Source organism: Rousettus aegyptiacus, unplaced genomic scaffold (genome assembly GCF_014176215.1).
Source record: "Rousettus aegyptiacus isolate mRouAeg1 unplaced genomic scaffold, mRouAeg1.p scaffold_m13_p_8, whole genome shotgun sequence".
Taxonomy (NCBI): Eukaryota; Metazoa; Chordata; class Mammalia; order Chiroptera; family Pteropodidae; genus Rousettus; species Rousettus aegyptiacus.
This window is the reverse complement of record NW_023416311.1, coordinates 86,073,937-86,093,348: the sequence shown is the minus strand read 5'-3', so window position 1 is coordinate 86,093,348 and position 19,412 is coordinate 86,073,937. Positions and strand designations below refer to the sequence as shown.

General features: G+C 33.5%; 1 protein-coding gene across 1 annotated transcript in view; it reads right to left on the bottom strand.

Annotated features, from left to right (window-relative positions):
• HCN1 (hyperpolarization activated cyclic nucleotide gated potassium channel 1) overlaps nt 1-19,412 on the bottom strand; it is a 315,929-nt gene that overhangs the window by 23,341 nt on the left and 273,176 nt on the right. The window contains exon 6 of the mRNA XM_036225740.1: nt 15,298-15,538. Within this exon, the coding sequence (XP_036081633.1) occupies nt 15,298-15,538 (241 nt within the window). The remainder of the gene's footprint in view (nt 1-15,297; nt 15,539-19,412) is intronic.

The window sequence follows — 19,412 nt, the reverse complement described above, 5'->3', positions numbered from 1 at the left end:
AATAGGTTGAGAAAGGAGGGAATACACGGGTTATACTGGAGGTTTAGAGCAGGTTTATTGGAGGAGCAAAGTTGAAGAGTAAGTTCAGAGTAGACAAGTAAAGGAGTGATAAGTTTTTGCCTTGTGTGTAAATGTTACTAGCTATTGGCTTTGGTCATTAAAACTATCTAAAAAATTTCAATGGAAAATGATATTTTTCAGAGTTATCTTAGACCTTGAGAGAACGGGAAAACATTAAAAGATAGGGTTAATCATCCCAAGAACACCACCTTATGGCAAATATTTACTAAATGGATCCTTATATATGTGATATAGATATATGGACTATTGTAACAAATGAATACTTGATTTTGTGTCTGCATCCACTTTACCACCTCCTCATGTAAATACATATATAATCATTTATTTCTTGCAACTAACTGCCCTACAAAGTGAGTGTTACTATCCTTACTTTACAGACTACTGTGTTCAGCTAAAATAATTTGATTAACCTACTGAAAGCTAAATAACTATTTGCTAATGGGGCAGCATTTGATTCTCAGGCTATGTGAGGTCATTCTTGTTCCACTATGCTATCTTGACAGATGTTTATTGGGCTGATTAAAATGTCACTGATAAAGAAAAGAGAATGTTTTAATCTACTGTAAGCCCTTTCTTTCCCAACAAACATTTTTTTAATGTCTTAGAAGTGGAAGGCCGCATTCAATTAAGTTGCTGTAAAGATAAAAATTAAAAAGAACTGAAACAAAAATATATTTAGTTGATAGCTAAGTAGGAGCAAAGTGATCCAAAGCATAGCTCCAAAGAGACTTAGCATCTGTGCACTGAAACGCTTGTTTTAACAAGTCCAACTGTGTTTTCTAACTATGCCAATCCTTTCCCTTGGCTAATGCAGGATCCAGTTTACAGAATATATCAAACTCAGCCTTCTTGCTGAGAGGAGCTGAACGCTGCTTTAATTTCCCAGCCGGGAGCTGGTATTTCATCATGAACCAGGCATATTAAATTGTTGTGTAAATGGAAAGACCACAATGTAGGCCATATGGCAGTTTCTCTTTGCAGAAGAGGAGAGACCTTCAAATCAAAACGTTAAGTCTGCGAGCCATTTGATGTCACAGTCATTAGTTTAGAAATATGGACAAGAGATTTCTTTATCTCTTCTATGTGTTCTTCCTTCCTTCCTTCTTGTACCCCATGAGAGAGATGGGTTCATTTCAAGTTGAAAAAGCAATCTAGGTCAACCTAAATCTATTACACTCTGAGAGGGACTTCCAGAAGTTTCTATTCCATAACAGAGGGGAAAACACTACTTGAAAAATCAATTTTCCAAGTCCACCTGTAAGGTGATGCTTTACTTTGGAACGAGCTAGAAAGATTTTAGACCATGAGAAATAGGTTTTCTGGAGTGAAGGAGCAGAAGTGGTTCCATATAATTTCTTTCCCTAAAACAGGCTACTCTTTCCTTCAATTTGCCATCTCCACCTTAACTTTTACTTGGCACAGTACTACACAGTTTTACAACTCATCTCAGAAGTCATTTCATTCATCCATTCGTGAAATTTATATTACAATTGAATGGGTGTCAGGTATCATTCTAGGTGTTATAAGTGTAAGACAAGTTCCTTATTCTCATGGAACTCACATTCTAGAGAAGGACAAAGAACATGTTATATAACTAAGGTGCCTTGAATAATGACAACTGCTATAGAAAAATCAAATGAGGTAATGTGATGAGTGATAGCACATGTCTAGAACATGATACTCATAGGACTGTTGATATCTGTCGATTCAGCACTTTTGATATATATTTTAATCATTTTTTTTTGTTTTAATAATGAGACTTTCTTTCAAAGATTTTCTTCTCCCCAGTTCAAAATGCAAAAAATCCTGAAGCTCTGTTTCAACAGCAAGTTCCCCACTGATATCCTTTATAACCACGTCCTCTTTCCCCACCGCTGCTACGGCACATTCTAGTCCAATTCCCTTCAATTCTGGCAATGCCATTAGAGTTACTAATGGGGATCTTTTGTGAGAAGCAGCTCCACTCTTTCAGTGCCACTGGCAGAGTCAAACCTCAGCCCCTTCACAGAATAATCTCTCTCTTTTCTGTGAAGTTCTATCTTTTCCTTCTCCATGGCTACTCTCAGGGCCCTGGACATTTGGTTCAGGCACAAGTGGGCCAATGGCACAGCAAATGTAAAGACCTGAACATTAAATACAAGATAACTTTCTAAAATGTTATCCTCTGGGCTGGAAATGAAATTTCACATCTCCCTATGCCATTTATTTTTCTCATTTTTACTCTTCTTACAGCATTATAGAATTCTCACTCAGAAGCCAGGGGAATTATGTTTATTCTTAGGTATTTCTAAAGTTATAAAGATGTAGATATTTTAAAATCAAAAATTTTGTTTGGGACGGTATTCCACATAAACATTTCTACTGACTCTTTTCAGCTTTTAGTTATTAAAGTACCTATATTTTGGCGTCTTATTTGTTTCTGTGGTCCCTGAGAAAAATCTCAGGATTGTCATTTGAAAATGTAGCTGAGACCTATTATCACCAGTTTATCTTCTCTTCACAGTTTTAGCAGCAAAAGGGTTTGGTTCAAAGATATTCCAACAAATGATGGCAAGGATATTGATTTTTTTTCCTAATACAATACATACCTTCCAGTAAAACTGCAAAGTATGTGTCTACATCCACACAAAATGAGTGATTCAGAGAGCTTCTATACAAGATATGACCTAGGATTTGTTCAGCAGCACTTTGTGATTCTCTTATACATAAGGTATCAAGCACCATCAGTTCCCAATCTTCTCAGGTAAATTCTCCTCTATTGCTTTGGGGAGATATACAAAAGGCAAATTTAAATATTTAAATAACTACAAAGTTAAGGAACTTTATAACAACTAAGGTTTTAGACAACTATAAACCTTTACTGGATAAAGTTCAGATTTTTTTAAAGGGAGTATGATTAAATTTTAAAATTTACTTTGTTGATCTTTCAAGGAAGAATATGTTCTGTAATAAAAGCCTAAGATACAAAATGATACTCTCAGACTGTATTTGCTCAAGTATAGTCATTTCCCCTCATTTAGCTTGCCTGAAAATTTCTATGCAAGATTATCTGTCTGGAACACGAGTTCTGTGAAAGCCTATAACATATTATTCTTCACCGTAACATCCTCTTGTCCTTCCACAGCTGATTTTATTGCAGCTCAAAGAAAACTAATCTCCACCTATAATATAATAGCTTGGTAAGGCTATGTCACATAATGCAAGGAAGTGATCAGGCACCTGAATGTTTAATTCAGCCCAAGATTTCCAATCCGAAAACTCAGATTCCAGAATGATCAAATGACTTAGTTTAAGTCCCTTCTTTAAACTATGCAGTTATAACCAGAATGCTCTGGTACCGAAGGCAGTAAAATCAAAACACAAGCTGCACCAGGTCTAAGATTCTGAGAAACTAGGAACCAGCTTTTATTTAGATCGGTTCCTTTCTAATTGGATAGGAAAAAGGGGAGATATGTAGAAGACAATATATGAAAGTATTATTTTGGTTCCTCTCTCACTGGCAAATTTATAATGATAATAATACCTTTACCTAATTATACTATTTCTTTTAAAAGATATCATTAGAAATTATAAGTCTAAAGATTTATAGTGTATCCTCTCTCTTCCAGCATTTAATAAATACAAGCACAAACATGCATATTATACAAATGAAAATTATTTCAGTATTTAATAAGTATTGTACTGATATTTCCAGTGTCTTGTTGAGTTAAGAAGCACTGGTGGTTGTTCTATAGTTACAAGTATCTTATGAACTCCAAGAAAATGAACTTTTAACATGCTTATTTTAAGTCCTTACAATAAGAGGATAAAGAAATGTGTACTGAATTAATAAGTGAACCATTGCATTGTGTAATGAATTCAATTAAGATTTCAAAAGCTATTTCTTTAAAGAGTCTAATCTTTATTAGATTTTAATTAATGTTCTCATTCATATACAGTATGACTGTGTAAGTGTGAGTAGCTGTTAAATGACTTTCTAGCATTGAGAACATTTATGCACATCTTAGAAACCTTATTTCCTTCCTTGGGGGCACATGTATATATCCCAGCAAAGGGAACCACTCACTACAGGCCATTAAAACATTAATGTGTTGATGTTTTTCTCTTACCATATATAGTATGAGAACACAGAAACTCTTAAAATAAAAAAAATTAAAAGTTAAAATTTGCTGAGGATATGTAAACATTTGATAAACTTATTATACCCTGAAAAATAGATGATGGAATGCAAATTAAAGTGACTAAACTATTTCCACTTCATTATCTTTTTGCGGAAGTATTCTGACTGCTAATTTTACTCTCTTGTACTAAGTAAATTCAACCATGGAGAAGTGCCTCCATGGATAATTGATAGGTCAAAATAGTCATACTTAATTGGAGCATGTTTAGAATTAGGATATTCAGATTATTTAGCAATAGGCTAGAAGCAATTTGTATGTGTTTGTATGTGTGTGTATGTGTGCAATATGTTTCATAATTCAATCTAAGAGGAAATAATCCTTGTTTTCTAAAATGCTATAAAGTAACATAATTGGTAGCAACTTGCAAAAAATTCGCCTGTTATTGTATGAAGAACAGTGGCCTAAAGTTATAGTCCATCCTTGTCACTGCCAATCTTTGTGGCCAATGAATGTCTCAGGCTCCTCATTTGTACAAGGGGATGAAGTAATGGATTAGATTCCTCTTCATTGTAAAGTTTACAAGAATGTTTCTAAATAATTTAATTTTTAAAAATATATGTTTGTTCTTCCATTTTAATTATAATGCATTTGAGAAACTGATATTGAAAATGGTTAAGATTATATATTTTTGTAGCTATTTTAATTGAATATGGAGTTACATAATATAGGCGAAGTTAATACAATTTCTGGCACAGCACGCGCCAGTTGTTTGGGAATTATTCTTGGGTATACACACACGTGTATAGAGTGAGGAAATTAGAATTTTCAGAATTGGAAGTTAAGATCTGAAAATTAAATTTACATTTTAAATTTGGAAAAGTTTTCAAGATTATTTATTCTACATCCACCTCCCTACCCTCTACCATTAACACACATTGATTTAGAGTGAATTTCATTGCTAATGGATTAAGATACACCAACTCAGGAGAGTATACAACCTCACATTTAAATTCTCCAGTGTTGATTTACTTGGTATGAGCACAGAATCCATAACACCTCAGTAACATCTTATATGCTTATCTACTGCTCTCTATTACACCAGCCTGGTAGCTTTTGTTACTGCCTGACATCATAGCACAGATTATGTTTCAGGTGCTATCCTAAGCATTTTATGTATGCAAAATCATTTAGTCCTTCTAAGTGGGCCTAATGATACAGGAATTATTATCCTGACTTGAGAGATTTGAAACAGAGGCTTGGAGAAGATTAGTAACTTTCTCAAGACCCAGTGGCATCTTAAGATCTGACTCTGATCCCTCCATCCTTAAACAGTATCCTTTTGTCACATTTCAAAGATCTTCACAACCAGTCTCTGACACTATTTTGTTCACTACTAAGAAAAAATGAGTTGCAGGTAATTTTTACCCACTAGAACATGAATCATCATAAATATCACCTGCTTCCATTTCTTTTCTAAATGCTAGCATCTTGTCCTAGAAAACATCCTCAATTCTAATACTACAAACAAAATATATAGCCTTCCTTTAAAAATGTGGACTCTAGAATGGGCAAGAAGGCATTTTTAGATACTCAGAAAGTTATTAAAACAAGCAAGTGGCATAAAGGATATACCCTCAAGAGTCTCATTCCAACAGAATCAGAGCTAGAAGGCTGCAGAGAATTTCTATCTTAATAATCACTTTGCAGATGATGATCCGAAGCCCCTAGATGTAAAAACACATTGCCTGGGAACATGCAGTTGGGTCCTATTGACAGAGATGAGACTAGACCCTGGGTGTTGCATACTTTACGACATCATGCTGCTTCCTAGTCATTTTATAGTTTTGTTCCTAAAGATAGAATTTGATAATTTAATTTGCAATATTATGAATGAGGAACCATCAAGCAACTACATATGCTTAGGCTCCTCGGGCATAACCTTTTAAATTGCATGCGGTGCAGTTTAATAGGGGAAATATCCGGTACAGTTGTATAGTTTTAGCAATTTGGACCTTCAGACATAAAGGGAAGGTCTAAATTTAAGAGTAAGTAAAACCTGGGCACAGAATAAAAAGCCTCCATTATTAGCACAAGCGGAAGGCCACATGGAAAAGGAGCAAGCTAGAGATAGAGTTGAAATGAGGACACAGTGAGAAACCAGCCATCTGTCTACCAGCAGTGATGCACATAAAGTAACCACAGGACACCATTGCCTTCCAAATGAACCTATTCAAAGAGTAGATTCCTAAGATCATAAACAGTATGTGTTGGTGCATTTATCGAATTAGACCCTAATGTTGTTTTAAACTCACTACACTATGATAAAGAGCCCAGACGTTTCATGTGCATATCTGTTAACTCTTCCATAGGATAAAAATGTGACGTTGAGAATGTCAAAGAATGTTTAATTACTTCCACGTGTATGCTTAATGCCTCATGATCATACTTACTATTTCCATAGAAAGGTGGTATTACTTTACCACGCCTCATTCTGGGCCAGTAGTATAGAGTAGCAAATGTGAGAGGAGAAAGAGATATTAAAAATAAAAATTTGAATGTTGGCTTTTCCCACGAAGTTTCTGTACTTTGCACACTTCATTGAAGAACGCCCACCCAGAGACACTTCTTCCTCATTTTCTCTCCTAGACTCCACAAATACAATGAAGTATGATAATGCTCTTTAAAGAAAGCATCACAATGGAATAATAATTTGCACAACTTTTATCCAAAGAACTCAAAGTACTTTACTAATGTTAGCTCATTCATCACACCCGGCTGTGAAGGAGGATGAACAGATCTGCTGAAGTAGGGCAAGAAGGTCTTAGTCAGCAATGTGGTGCTGAAGCTCTGAAAGCTAAGTGTGAGGCTGGAGAGCCAAAAAAAAAAAAAAAAAACAACCAGGAGAAATAAAAGAAGTAACCAAGGGAATCTTGCTACTCTATTCAGCATCAAGTGCAGTATTACCAAAATGCTAAGGCTAATGATTTGATTCACACTTATAAACATCTGTTAAGATCTTGTAGGAGGAACAAAAAAAGAGAAGACACTATAATTTTCTGTTTAAAAAATTGAAAAGAAATACAACTAGAGATCATTTATTATTATAAGTTTGAAAATTGAATTGATATGAAATATGATTCCATTAAAGATGACTCCAAAGTTAGTGTCAATGCCACAAATATTTATTCAGTAAAAATGATGTATCAGGGACTGTGGTAGAGGTGAGAATACAAATAAAAACCAAATGATCTATAAGTTTTCGGTATAATGGGAATTTTTTAGTCCTGTAGTTTCTGTGCATCTTTTATATAAATGTTGCAAATAAAATAGGAAGAAAAATTAGAGATGGAGAGAAAATAATAAAAAGAGTAAAGATACATAAAAGAAAAAAGACTTAAAAGCATAGCTTTAATTTAGTTTAAGTGGGGGTTTATTGAAATATAGATCCTTTCTGTCATAGCACTGAAGGCATATCTTCATCATTGTGTCCATCTGAATGCTTGGAATGATTCATCTAACACGCTGGCCTCAGAATTCTATGATTAGCTCACTGTTAACAATCTTTCACTTTAAAATTCCTGTTTTAGCCATTATTTCAATGGTCATAACCACCATGGAAGACTTCATTATAACTAATAGCTTAACCAACTCTAAAACCTCCACTCAGATCACCGCTCTTTGTATTTGCAGCTCAACCTATCCTACTGCTCTACGTCCAACAATTTTTTTTTACCCCATCAGGACTTCCAGTTCATTAAGTCCACTTCTTTTTTACTGTTCACCACCTTCTCACATGAACTAAGTAAGAGTTCTTGGTCTTTCACTAAGATGACTTGTAGACACATTGTGGTCTATGTATGTCCACCAGGCCTTTTTCTGGATATCGCTGAGTTCCACTCTTATAACTCAACCTCCCTTCTTTGCTCTATCAGTTCTGGCATTCTTTTGTTCCTAGAACCCATTACATCTATTCCCACTTTAGAAACTTTGCCATTGTTAGTCCCCATGTTTTTCCCTCAGATATTAATATGACTAGCTGTCTCTAGCTGCTTCATATATATATATATATATATATATATATATATATATTTTTTTTTTTTCACGGCATCTACTACTATTGGAAATTATTTCATGCATTTATTTATTTTTGGTTTGTTGGCTGTCTCCCCAAGAACACATAATATCCATAAATGCTAGAGTTATAGTTTATTCATTACTATATGATAAATACTTAGAATTCTGCCTGGAACAATGAGGATTTTTAATATTTGATGAAGGAAAAAAAGGAAGAAATGAAAAAAGAAATATAAGAAGGAAAGAAACATTTGCTTCATTTAGGAGGTAAATTAACTTTTAAGGAATTTGGGACTTAGCATAAAATAAAAGTTTTTGAAAGACTGGAAAATTTCCAGGAAGAATAGAGGAGCACAACACTCCTTTGTACCATTCTGGATACAATTGCCTTATAAACTATTCTAGCAATCTAAAACTGTTTTATCTAATATGGTAGGTGCTAGCCGCATGTGGCTATTTATATTTAATCTAAATTAATTACAATAGAATGAAACTAAAAACTTAATTCTTCACTCACATGAACAGGGCTAATAACTAGCTTATTGAACAGTGTTGAGAAGAAAACTTTTCCAACATCACAGAAAGTTTTACTAGACAGCATCGTTCTAGATTCTGTTGTTTTAAACACTAAACTATATTATTAAATTTGTTTTATATGGTGAGATTAATTAAAATTAAATGTAAAATAATTTAAATATCAACACTGAATTTCTCAGAAATACATAATGCCTTGTGTTTTACTTTGTTTAGTTTGTAATTTATCATTATTATTTGCATTGACTTTCTCTCTTGAGATAAAGGCAATGAATTTAACACAGTATGATACTACAGTGAACAGGATGCTTGACTGTTTTCCTTATTTTAAGGCTTGAGAGAAAGCAGAAGAAGAGATAAAGAGTAGAGACAAAGGAAAATATATTCATCTATCTGTTCACCTGTCCATCCATCCATCCATCCATCCATCCATCCATCCATCCTTCCATCCTTTCCTTGTGCAAGTTCTTATTGAGTATCTGTGATATTTCAAGCATTGTGCTTTGGTGCTACAGGTTTAAAGTGGAAGATATCATAGTGTCTCAGCTCAGGAATTTCATAATCTAATAGGGAAGATTGATATATAACATAGTAATAAAAATAGTTCAATAATAGTTTAGGTTAAAATGCTATGAAAGCAGAAAGAAATAAATAATCTGCCTGGGGGAGATTAAAAAACAACATTTGAGTCGTGTCTTAAAATATATGAGAAACAATGTGTCAGCCTGGAGAGTGAATTTTTTTTTTTTTTTTTTTTTTTTAACTAAAGGAATCAACCTTTGCAGAGGCAAACTTTGCTTGCGTAAGTAAGAACTAATAGTCTTGGGAGGGTTTGTTTGAAGGTTTGCTGAAGGGAAAGATATAAACTGAGATTAGGAAAATAGCTTAAACCAGATTGTATAGGGTTTTAAAGATTTTGTTAAGGGATCTGGATATTCTTCTTCTTCATATAAAGTAACAAGGGCATAAAATTCAGATGAACCCTCTCGAAAGAAGAATAGCTGTAGAACAGATAAAAGCACAAAGAGAATAGTGCCAGAGCCTCCTTTTCTGAGAATCCTGGAATAAAGTCATAAATAGGAAATTTTGAGTTTCAAATTAAGGAACCCATTTTTACTTTAAAACCACTAATGCAGATTTACCATAAAAAGCCAAAGAAAAAACACCAATTTGGGAGATAGTTTTCTCTTAGACTATCCTTATTGGTAAAGTGTATCCTTCTTAAAAAGTTTTTCCTCCAGTTATGCTTGATAGAAAGCCCTGCTTCTTTCCACTCCTTGAGCTATATATACAGAAAACAAAAACAAAAACAAACAAACAAACAAAAACCAACAACAAAAAAATAACTTCCATCTGTTCTTTTTTACCAGAAATTCCTTTAATAGCATATACAAAGTTTATCACTACAAAAGTTATCATTTGAATAACACAAGTAAAATGTAAATATTGGTAATCAAAATTTAGCAATTTATGCTTTCAAAAGGAGAAAGAACATTTAAAAAAAGTATTCAGAACAATTTTATATTCTAAAGTAAATCATAACTTGCTAGATTCGTTTCAGCTGGCAATAGAACCCCATACTTTTCACCAAAATCATTTTTCCCAGTTTTTGATGGATATCGATATTTAATAACTAGGTAGAGGCACTTTAAAAAAATAAAAACATTAAGTGCATGCATTAGAATTGTATTTAAAGATTAGAAAGTACACTTGCCTTACAGGGGTTTTATTTTAGTAGGTTCAAGATATGGCCTGGCCTCTCAGACTATGAAAAACCCCAAAGGTGGTCCCATGTGAACAACCACAGGGAAACAAGAGGACCCAGAATGGTAACGAGGACTTTTTTGTTTTCTCCTCCTTTTCCTTTTGCCTCTTTCTTTTCTGTTTTATTAAAGAGAGAAGCCAATATGACTTCAAAATAAAATGTCTCCTTATTGTTCATCCTGATTTTCTTGTGTCTCAGACACTTGGATTTAATCCTTTGTTATACATCGAAGCACTTACACAAGACTTTACAGAATCCTAGAGCTGCGAGGTGAGAACAGAGGTGGGATTAACATCCCTCTCGCTCGATATTTTAGCAAAGCATCACTCTGTGGTTGTGTATTATCTGATATTTCTAGGTGGGCAAAGACCTGCAAAAAGACCCAACCAAGTTGACTTAACAGTACTGAAATAAATATTTCATTAACCTGGCCAAAGGAGAGAACAAATGAGGCAGCGAAAGAAAGTGAAAAAAAAAAAAAATCTCTAAGAAGACTCACTGTTTTTCTCTGTTGCTGCCTCCTCTTGTAAATATAATGGGAGCATTGAGCTGATGAAGTTATGAATTCGGATACCAACAACAAATCCCTCACACCTTCTAAAAAAATCTCATTAGCTTTCAGAAATGTACACTGTACGAGAGGTGAAGTGAACTGTAAACTATAGATTGTCAGATGCTTCGGTCTCTTACCAATAATGCATAGTCACCAAGACGAGTTGCCTCTGTAGTTTTTCAAATCTGCGACTATAAATTTTAAAATGCCAGATGATCAACATCTGGCAAAATACATTTGGGGCATAAAAATCTTAAATATGTGCATTAGCTATATAAAGTAACTGGCAGTCTCCTCGAGGCTGGCAAAATGTTAGACACTGTTAAGCAGTATTTGGTATCAAATTATCTATAAGGGCAACAACCATGGGAAATATTTTCCTTCTGGTAGGCTTATTTTACATTGTTATACCTTAAGAACTTACGGGACAACTAGTTTGAAAGAAGGAAAGTTAAGAGACTAAACTAGTTGGAACAGTTTGTTGTGAAAGAAAAGCAACTGCTAAGGGGTGAGTGGATAGAGATAGTAACAACAAAGAAACACACTATATTAGAACAACACTAGCTGTTCTTTAAAATGATGAATGAATGAATACAAAAATATATTACTTGAAATTTTAATGAGGTCCATTAATGGCATTTTATCTTAATGGATAATATCTTGATACAATCATTACTTTAATTGGAGGGTCAGGCAGAACATTAGAATAGATTATAAAACCATTTACAGATGTGCATATAAAAGGGCTATGGATGGCTGTGAAGAGAGGCTAAGGATTTAACCTTTCCATCCTAGAGGATTATCCTGTCATTTCCCAGGAAGCAGTGAGTTACTGTGGCCAAATCCTAGACTTTGGGTTCAAATTCATAGCTGACTTTGAAACCTGGCTTAACTTCTCTGAGGCTTATTTTCCACATGTGTAAAAGGAGAATTACAAAATTTTCTTCATAAGAGGAGTCAAGGACAGTTAAAGAAACTCCTTTTTCTACAAGTGAGATCCTTAATTCCTTAGCATCCCAAACTCCTAGCCTCACCATCCACCTGTGCCAAGAGGACTGATCTCGTTAAGGACTTTATCTCCACTCCTTGTCACTCTCAGCAGGAAGCCTGGAGACTCTTAGGTAATCCCACCTGCCTGAATGCTAATCTCCATATACGGCCCTGTGGACAAGGAGGTGTTCCTTCTCCTTCCCTGCCTTCATTTCCCCTTGAGCATCTATCACCATCTGATGATATAGTTTAATATTTCAGTAATTTCTAGGTTTCTTTATTAAATTTTTTCTAAATGTAAGTTCCCACTGAAAATATAGCTCCATGGATGAGAAATTTTATCTAATTTGCTCAATGCTGTATCCCCAGGGCCTTATGAATGTGCCTAATATACAGTAGGCCCTTAGTCTAAGTTCGTTTTCTTATGATTTGTCTCCTAGAATGTTACTTGGGGCCTATGTTGGTGAGAACACCGATCTAACATGAGCTGACCTAACACACTCTCTCCCCTACATCTACACAAAAAAAGTAAACAACCAACCAACCAAACAAAAAAACAATCAAATCCTGACTCTGTGTTAAAAAACAAAACAAAACTATATTTATTGATTTAGAAACACAGTCCTGGATTCTTGCAGAAATAAATTAAGTTAGGCCCAGAAAACAAAATTCTGAGTTTGATCTTTCTTTGAATAAGTCTCCTGATCTCAGTGTTAGGAGTGTGTTCTGTGCACTGATTATGTGCATTCGGACATCTCAGAAGAGTAGGAACAGCATTCCTCAGCTGATCCACGGCCCTTCTGCTTCATAAGTACTATGACTTTGCCATGTTCAGATTATGCAAATACAAAATTAGTATAATACAAAGGTCTACCCTATTAATTTCAAAATTTTGTATTAGATACATAAAGCTATGAATGATAAACCCTAATGTGATAAATAACTACAATTTATTATTATTAGTTTCTAACTGCCTATCATTATTTTTGGGGGGTTTAAATGGAATAAATATCAACTATATGTGTAAAAGATTTTTTCAACTTCCTTGAAATAGCGAATACCTCTTAAGAAAAGTTTTATTACTCTTTCTAAGAAGGGAGGAAAACCTGATATACAGAGTCATCTAGGGGATCACAACAGTAAACAACATAACAACAAAATTACAAACTAATCTCTCTTGTAGACTGAGATGCTACAATATATTAAAGAAATAATACATTAGGACATAGTTCTTATCCTCCAAATGATTTTATAGACAGAAGACATTCACTAGCATAAATGACTTTACTAATTGTTTAACCTACATAAATGCAGGGAGGCAAATATTCCCATCTTTGTATAAAAACTGGCTCGAATTAGCAAATAAAACTATAGTAATTAAAAGCTTTGAATTCACAAAATTCATATCAACTGTAGAAATGGACTTGACATATAAGGAAGCTTTCAAAATATTTTCTAAATCTTTCTTCTACATATTTATCACATCTTAATTGCCTCAAAAATGTTTTACCCCAACCACTTTCTCCCATACCTGACTAATATACGAATATTTTGATTTCTTACCCTATGGCTTTCAATTGCTCTTCCTTTTTCTTCATTCAAAAGTTTTCTGTGCTTTCTAAAGTAGACTGTTTTAGATTCTTGGTTTTTCCTAATATTTCCTTTTTCCTTAGCACTATCTTCACAGAAGGTTAAGGAGCTGATCAGGCAACACAAAGTAAGGAAGAGAAGTTGGAAGAAAGAAAATGCTTGAAACTTCAAGACTGTCCTTAATGGGTGAGCGAAAAGTCAAAGAAGCTAATTATTTTGAGTTGATATGTTTTACTCAGCTGCAATAGATTAACTAATAAGAATCTTGTTATTTTCTTAGCTGTTATTAAAAAACTTCCTATATTTAAAATTATTATCATATGTTTTTACTTTTTACATAGAAGCTTTTTTAAAAATATATTTTTTATTTTTCGATTACAGTTGACATTCAACATTATGCTAATTTCAGGTGTATGGCATAGTGGTTGGATATTTACATAACATATAAAGGGATCTCCCCAATAACTCTAGTGCCCAACTGGTACCATACAGTTATTACAATATTATTGACTATATTCCCCATGCTATACTTTATATCCTCATGACTATTCTGCAACTGCCAATTTGTAGTTCTCAATCCCTTCTCCTTTTTAATCTACTCTCCAATCTAGCAACTATCAGTTTGTCTATCTATGAGTGTTACTGTTTTGTTTGTTCATTTATTTTATATTTCAGAGTCCACATATAAGTGAGATCATAAGGTCCTCTAAAAATTGGTAGTGATTAAAAGAAAGTATTCAAATAGAATTAATAAAAGTTAAGAATTAGGCAATGAATTCCATTTTTATTATAATAATGTTATTCCATCATCATCATCATTATTATTTCACAAAATGGAATTCATTGCCTGGTTTTCAACTCTTATTAATTTGATTTAAATACTTCTTTTTATCAGTACTGATTTTTTACCCGATCAGATATATTGGTTGATTACTTTCTAATGAATAAACAATAAAAATATGTCTCCATATTTTCTCTGATAAGTAGGGCCTGAGTATCTTTCACTTTTCATTTCTCTGGTGATTCCATCTAATATTAGATGTTGCTTGCCATCTAATATCAGAAGGAAGATCGGTAACCACACTATTAATTTCAATATGAGATAAACTGAACCAGGTATTCTAGAAAGCTATGAGAAGTTCTATAGAGACACAGTTTGGAGACATTGATCCTGACAGAGGAGCCTTCTAAAGAGATGACATATTAAAAAAAAAAAAATCTGTGAAGGATGAATGAAAAGTACTAAGGACCACTTAAAAGGAGCACTTATTGCATACCTCACTGATGAGAAGAAAAAGAGTTTGACTTGAATTCCCTCTTGAAGGATAAACCTGCAGCTATTTGAAGGCAGACTTCTCATCTTTTTCTAAGAAAAACACGTCAGTTTTCTTGTGTTGAGGAATATTTAAACATTAAGCTTCACAAGGCCTGATATGTGAACATATCATTTACAGATGCTTTTGTCAGAATTCAAAAACGAATCTCCCTTTAAAACCAACAAATCGACATTCTGACATCTCCAAAATTCTAATAAAGAAACATATTGTGAGCAATTTAATTTCATATCAGTCGCATTTTTTTTTACTAACCTCCAAAGTAAGAACCATCCGTCAGCTTCATTTCTTTACTGGACTTTGTGATGACGCCAGCAACACCATGTTGAATGAAATACATTTTTTTACCCACGGCTCCTTCCCGTATGATATAATCTCCAGGTTGAAACACTTCGAATCTCAACTTGCTCAGCATGGCAGTCACAAAATTAGGATCCGCATTAGCAAAAAGAGGCATTGTAGCCACTAGTTTCCGACAGTTGAAGTTGACTATCTCCTAAAGGTGGCAAGAGTAAACAAATATTAGGGTATTAATGATATCAGGAAGAGAAACTTGCTGATATGAAAAAAATAGACAGACAGCGTCACATCATAGTTTAAATTCAGAACCAAATATATATAAATTCTAAAAATCTATATATCTCTTCAAAACCAAGGTTCATTTTATTTTTTGTGTTAAAATTTTGTATTCCCAGCTCCTAGTGTAGAACAGGCATATAGTAAACATTCAATATATGTTAATTAAATATATATGTCTCAGCTTTTATAACTTTGCATTTATCTTTTCTGGGGAGAAAAGAAGCCACACCATTTCCTATTAGCTATATCATTATTGCTTCTGTACTCCATTGTGCTAGACAATCTAACTCACACCTACTGACAGGAATTCTGAAACAAGGGCCTGACTGCCAGAAAACAGCATTTTTATGTTTTCTCTTAATATCCTTCACAATGGAATGAGGACAGAAAAGGGTTACATAAAGGAATCTCTAACTCTATAATCATGTGTTTGATCTGTTTCTAGGCTAGAGCAGAAAATCACTCTCTTCAAAGCCTCTCATGTTTCCTGCTTTAGGAAATAAGTTATATAAAACTCTGGATTCCAAGATTGAGAAAGATGGTTTCTCTAGTCTTGCTTCATAAAATGACCTGATATTATCCTGAGATAGGTAAAAAAAAAATATTCCAGCTGATAAACAGGGCACTCAATAATATCTGTGAGTTCAGCATAGCAGAGAAGTGCAAACGGCTTCATGGAAGATTGTAAAATATTTAAAAGTCTGCAAAAAAAAAAAAAAAAAAAAAACCCAGAAAATGAACATAGCAACAAAACAATAGAAAGATATTACACATGGTACTTGGTTCAGCATCATCTAAGCCCAAGTAATACACAGCTGACTCCATGAGTGGTTGTATGTAAGGCAATTTGTGGTCAATTTTCACTGGTGCTGAAGAGCTGTGGTGGGAACTACAATAAGGTTCAGCAGATAGTAAGCTCTCGATAAATACACATGCATGCACAGATGGAGGGAAGTAAAGAGAAATGGCAGAGGATAAAAAAGAAAGAAGTCGAAATCTCATCAGTAGAAAAACTGCTCACAAAGTCTAGTTTTATTTCTGTTGGAAGAGATTACTTAAAACTCTTAATACATTTTCTCAAATCCTAGCTTGAGAAAAATGGTATGTGTTATAAAAATGTCCTTTTTACTAATCAAAGTACTTCTATACAAAAACCACATGAGCATAAAAGGTGAAATGAAGTTAAAGAAGACAAAGATATGGCATTAAAATGATCAGATTAATTGTTTGGAAGTTAATGATCTCGCATGTAAAATAACAAGAATACTATATAGAAAACCAAAAATAATTCAGGTTGCTGAGTAAATGAGTTTTCAAACAAAAATAATAGAGCCCTTTAGTCTATGTTCTTTCATTGGAACTATACAGATTTTTCTCTTCATTGTCCTCTCAACTTTTATTTTAGAAAATATTTGAAAGTAAATTTTGTAAACAATTAAATTGGTGTTAGTTTATATACATGACTCTTTTTTCTGCGATGCATTTCATACTCAGGGGTACCTTTTAGAACTGGCTTAATTATAACACTGTTGAGGTAATTTCATATTATTGTTATTGATTAAAGAGATCCACTCACTTTCTCTCTCTTTGTGGAACTTTTACTTCCATGTAAATACTATCTGATTGAAACTGTGAATTCTAACAAATATTTGATAGAAAAAGGTATAATGAGAAAGAAGCTTGTTTGCATCCCTTCCTAGCTCTCTCTTGTTTTTATATTTAAGGCTGTATTTCATTTTATGGCTATGCTACAATTTATTTATCTATTGTATTATTCATGACATTTGGGTTATTTCTAGTTTTAGGCTAATAAACCTGTTATGGACATTCTCAAAGTGCCTTATGCCCTGATTTCTCTGGAATATTTATGTCAGAATTGTGGGTAATTGGGTAGGCATATATTTTCTTTACTAGTGGACACTACCAAAAGTTTTTTGAAATATCGCATTATTTTTCTCACACAGTAGCAATATATAAAGTTCCAGCTGTCTTACATTGTTTGCAGAATTTGATGTCATTGCTCATTTCATTTTAACCATTAGTAGATATGTGGAGATATCTTACATTTAAAACATTTTTTTCTCATTGTGGTTTAATTTCACATTTCCCCAATGATTAATGTTGTTATACTCATTTTCACAGGCTAATTGGTCAGATAATTATCCTGTTCAGTGAAGTGTTCAGCCAAGAGTTTTTTTCTATTGCAGGAGTTCTTTTTATAGTTTGATATGAGTTCTTTGTTGGAATATACATTGCAAATATTTTCTCACTATCTGAGGCTTGCCTTGCAACCTCAATGGTTTCTTTTATTGTTATTGTTTGGTTGATAATTTGTTTCCTAGTTTGTTTAATTTTGTGATAATCAGGAAAAATGGGATTTGATATATTTAGATTGCTTCAAGAAAGATTTATATTAACCATAAATCTGTGCTTTAAAATTGTGCATACTCTGAGACACTGGGAAAGTTTAAGCAATATTATTTGGTTGTAATGAAAAAGAATAGCAATATTTTAAGGCTCCTTCTAGCCTTATTGATAACTTAGGATCATTGCGGAAAGTTCTTATTGATAACTTAGGATCATTGCGGAAAGTTTCATTGTGTGAAACATTCAGTTTTCCTCCATTTTACATTATTTTATTCTACACAGTATAATTCTAAAAAGTTTTTAGCATGGAGGCTTTGAATATAATTACCATCATTACAATAGTGAATCATTGAGTAATCTTAACAAAACAGGGCTGCTGTTATGTTGCTGAAGTCCTACATGAAATCACATCCTGTAGTTTTAAACTGTGTAGAGCATACAAGAGCTTCCTTCTAAGAACTTATATCAAATAGACATTCAAATGGCATCTGGACATGCAGACTTCTATACTAATATTAGAAACAAATAAATACATTTAGTCAAATCTGTATCAGGTGACACTTCATCAACTATAACATCCTAAAAAAGAGTTGCTGCTGATATTGCCTATTTTTCCCCAATTTAATAGCCTGGACTAGTTGAATCAAAACAAGGTAATGAGAGGTGTTAGGGTTTTCTTTACAGCAGGGAGAATTCTAAGAATGCACATAATAAAAATAAGAGACAATATCTATTGAGTTTTTGCTGGGTTCCAGGTACTGCTTTAAATGTTTTAAAAGTGCTAATTTATTTTATTCTTACAAAAATCCTACACCTTAGTTATTATTACTAGCCCATTTTTAAAAAAGGTATTGAGTTGTCTACTCAAAAAGAAATGGTTTGTCAGGCAGCCCAACTTGCTATTTTAAGGTTTTGATTTAGGGTAAGAAGCCATCTTACCTTTACATGTATCTAGAATCACCATAACCCCTGAAGGTTTTTATATTAACTATAAATTTATTTCTTTGAACTTTACAGATTTTGAGAGCCCGACATGGACGTTTGTTGATGGTGAGGTAGCAAACTGATGGCTACACACTAGTCTGTTTTTATTTCCCCTACAGCAAATGTTTTTTAAAAATCTGAGTCTAAATGTCTTTATATGTAGCATGCATGCTCCAGTTTGCCACAGTTTTTAAAACATCATCTGTATTTAATATCTTTCTACTTCATACAATTAAGTACACGACTGGCTTCTTAAATCAATAGAATTAAAGATCTTAGAACTATAAAGCAGGCAAGTGCAAGAAAAGAGAAAGTGGTATTTGTTGTTGCTTGTGGGGTTATGTCTTATGTCATAGGGGAAAGTGTCAATGCGTGCCCTTTACTTCTCCCCTTTTAAGAAATGTTTCTGGTCATTTATTTCTTCTATATTTCTGGTTCTC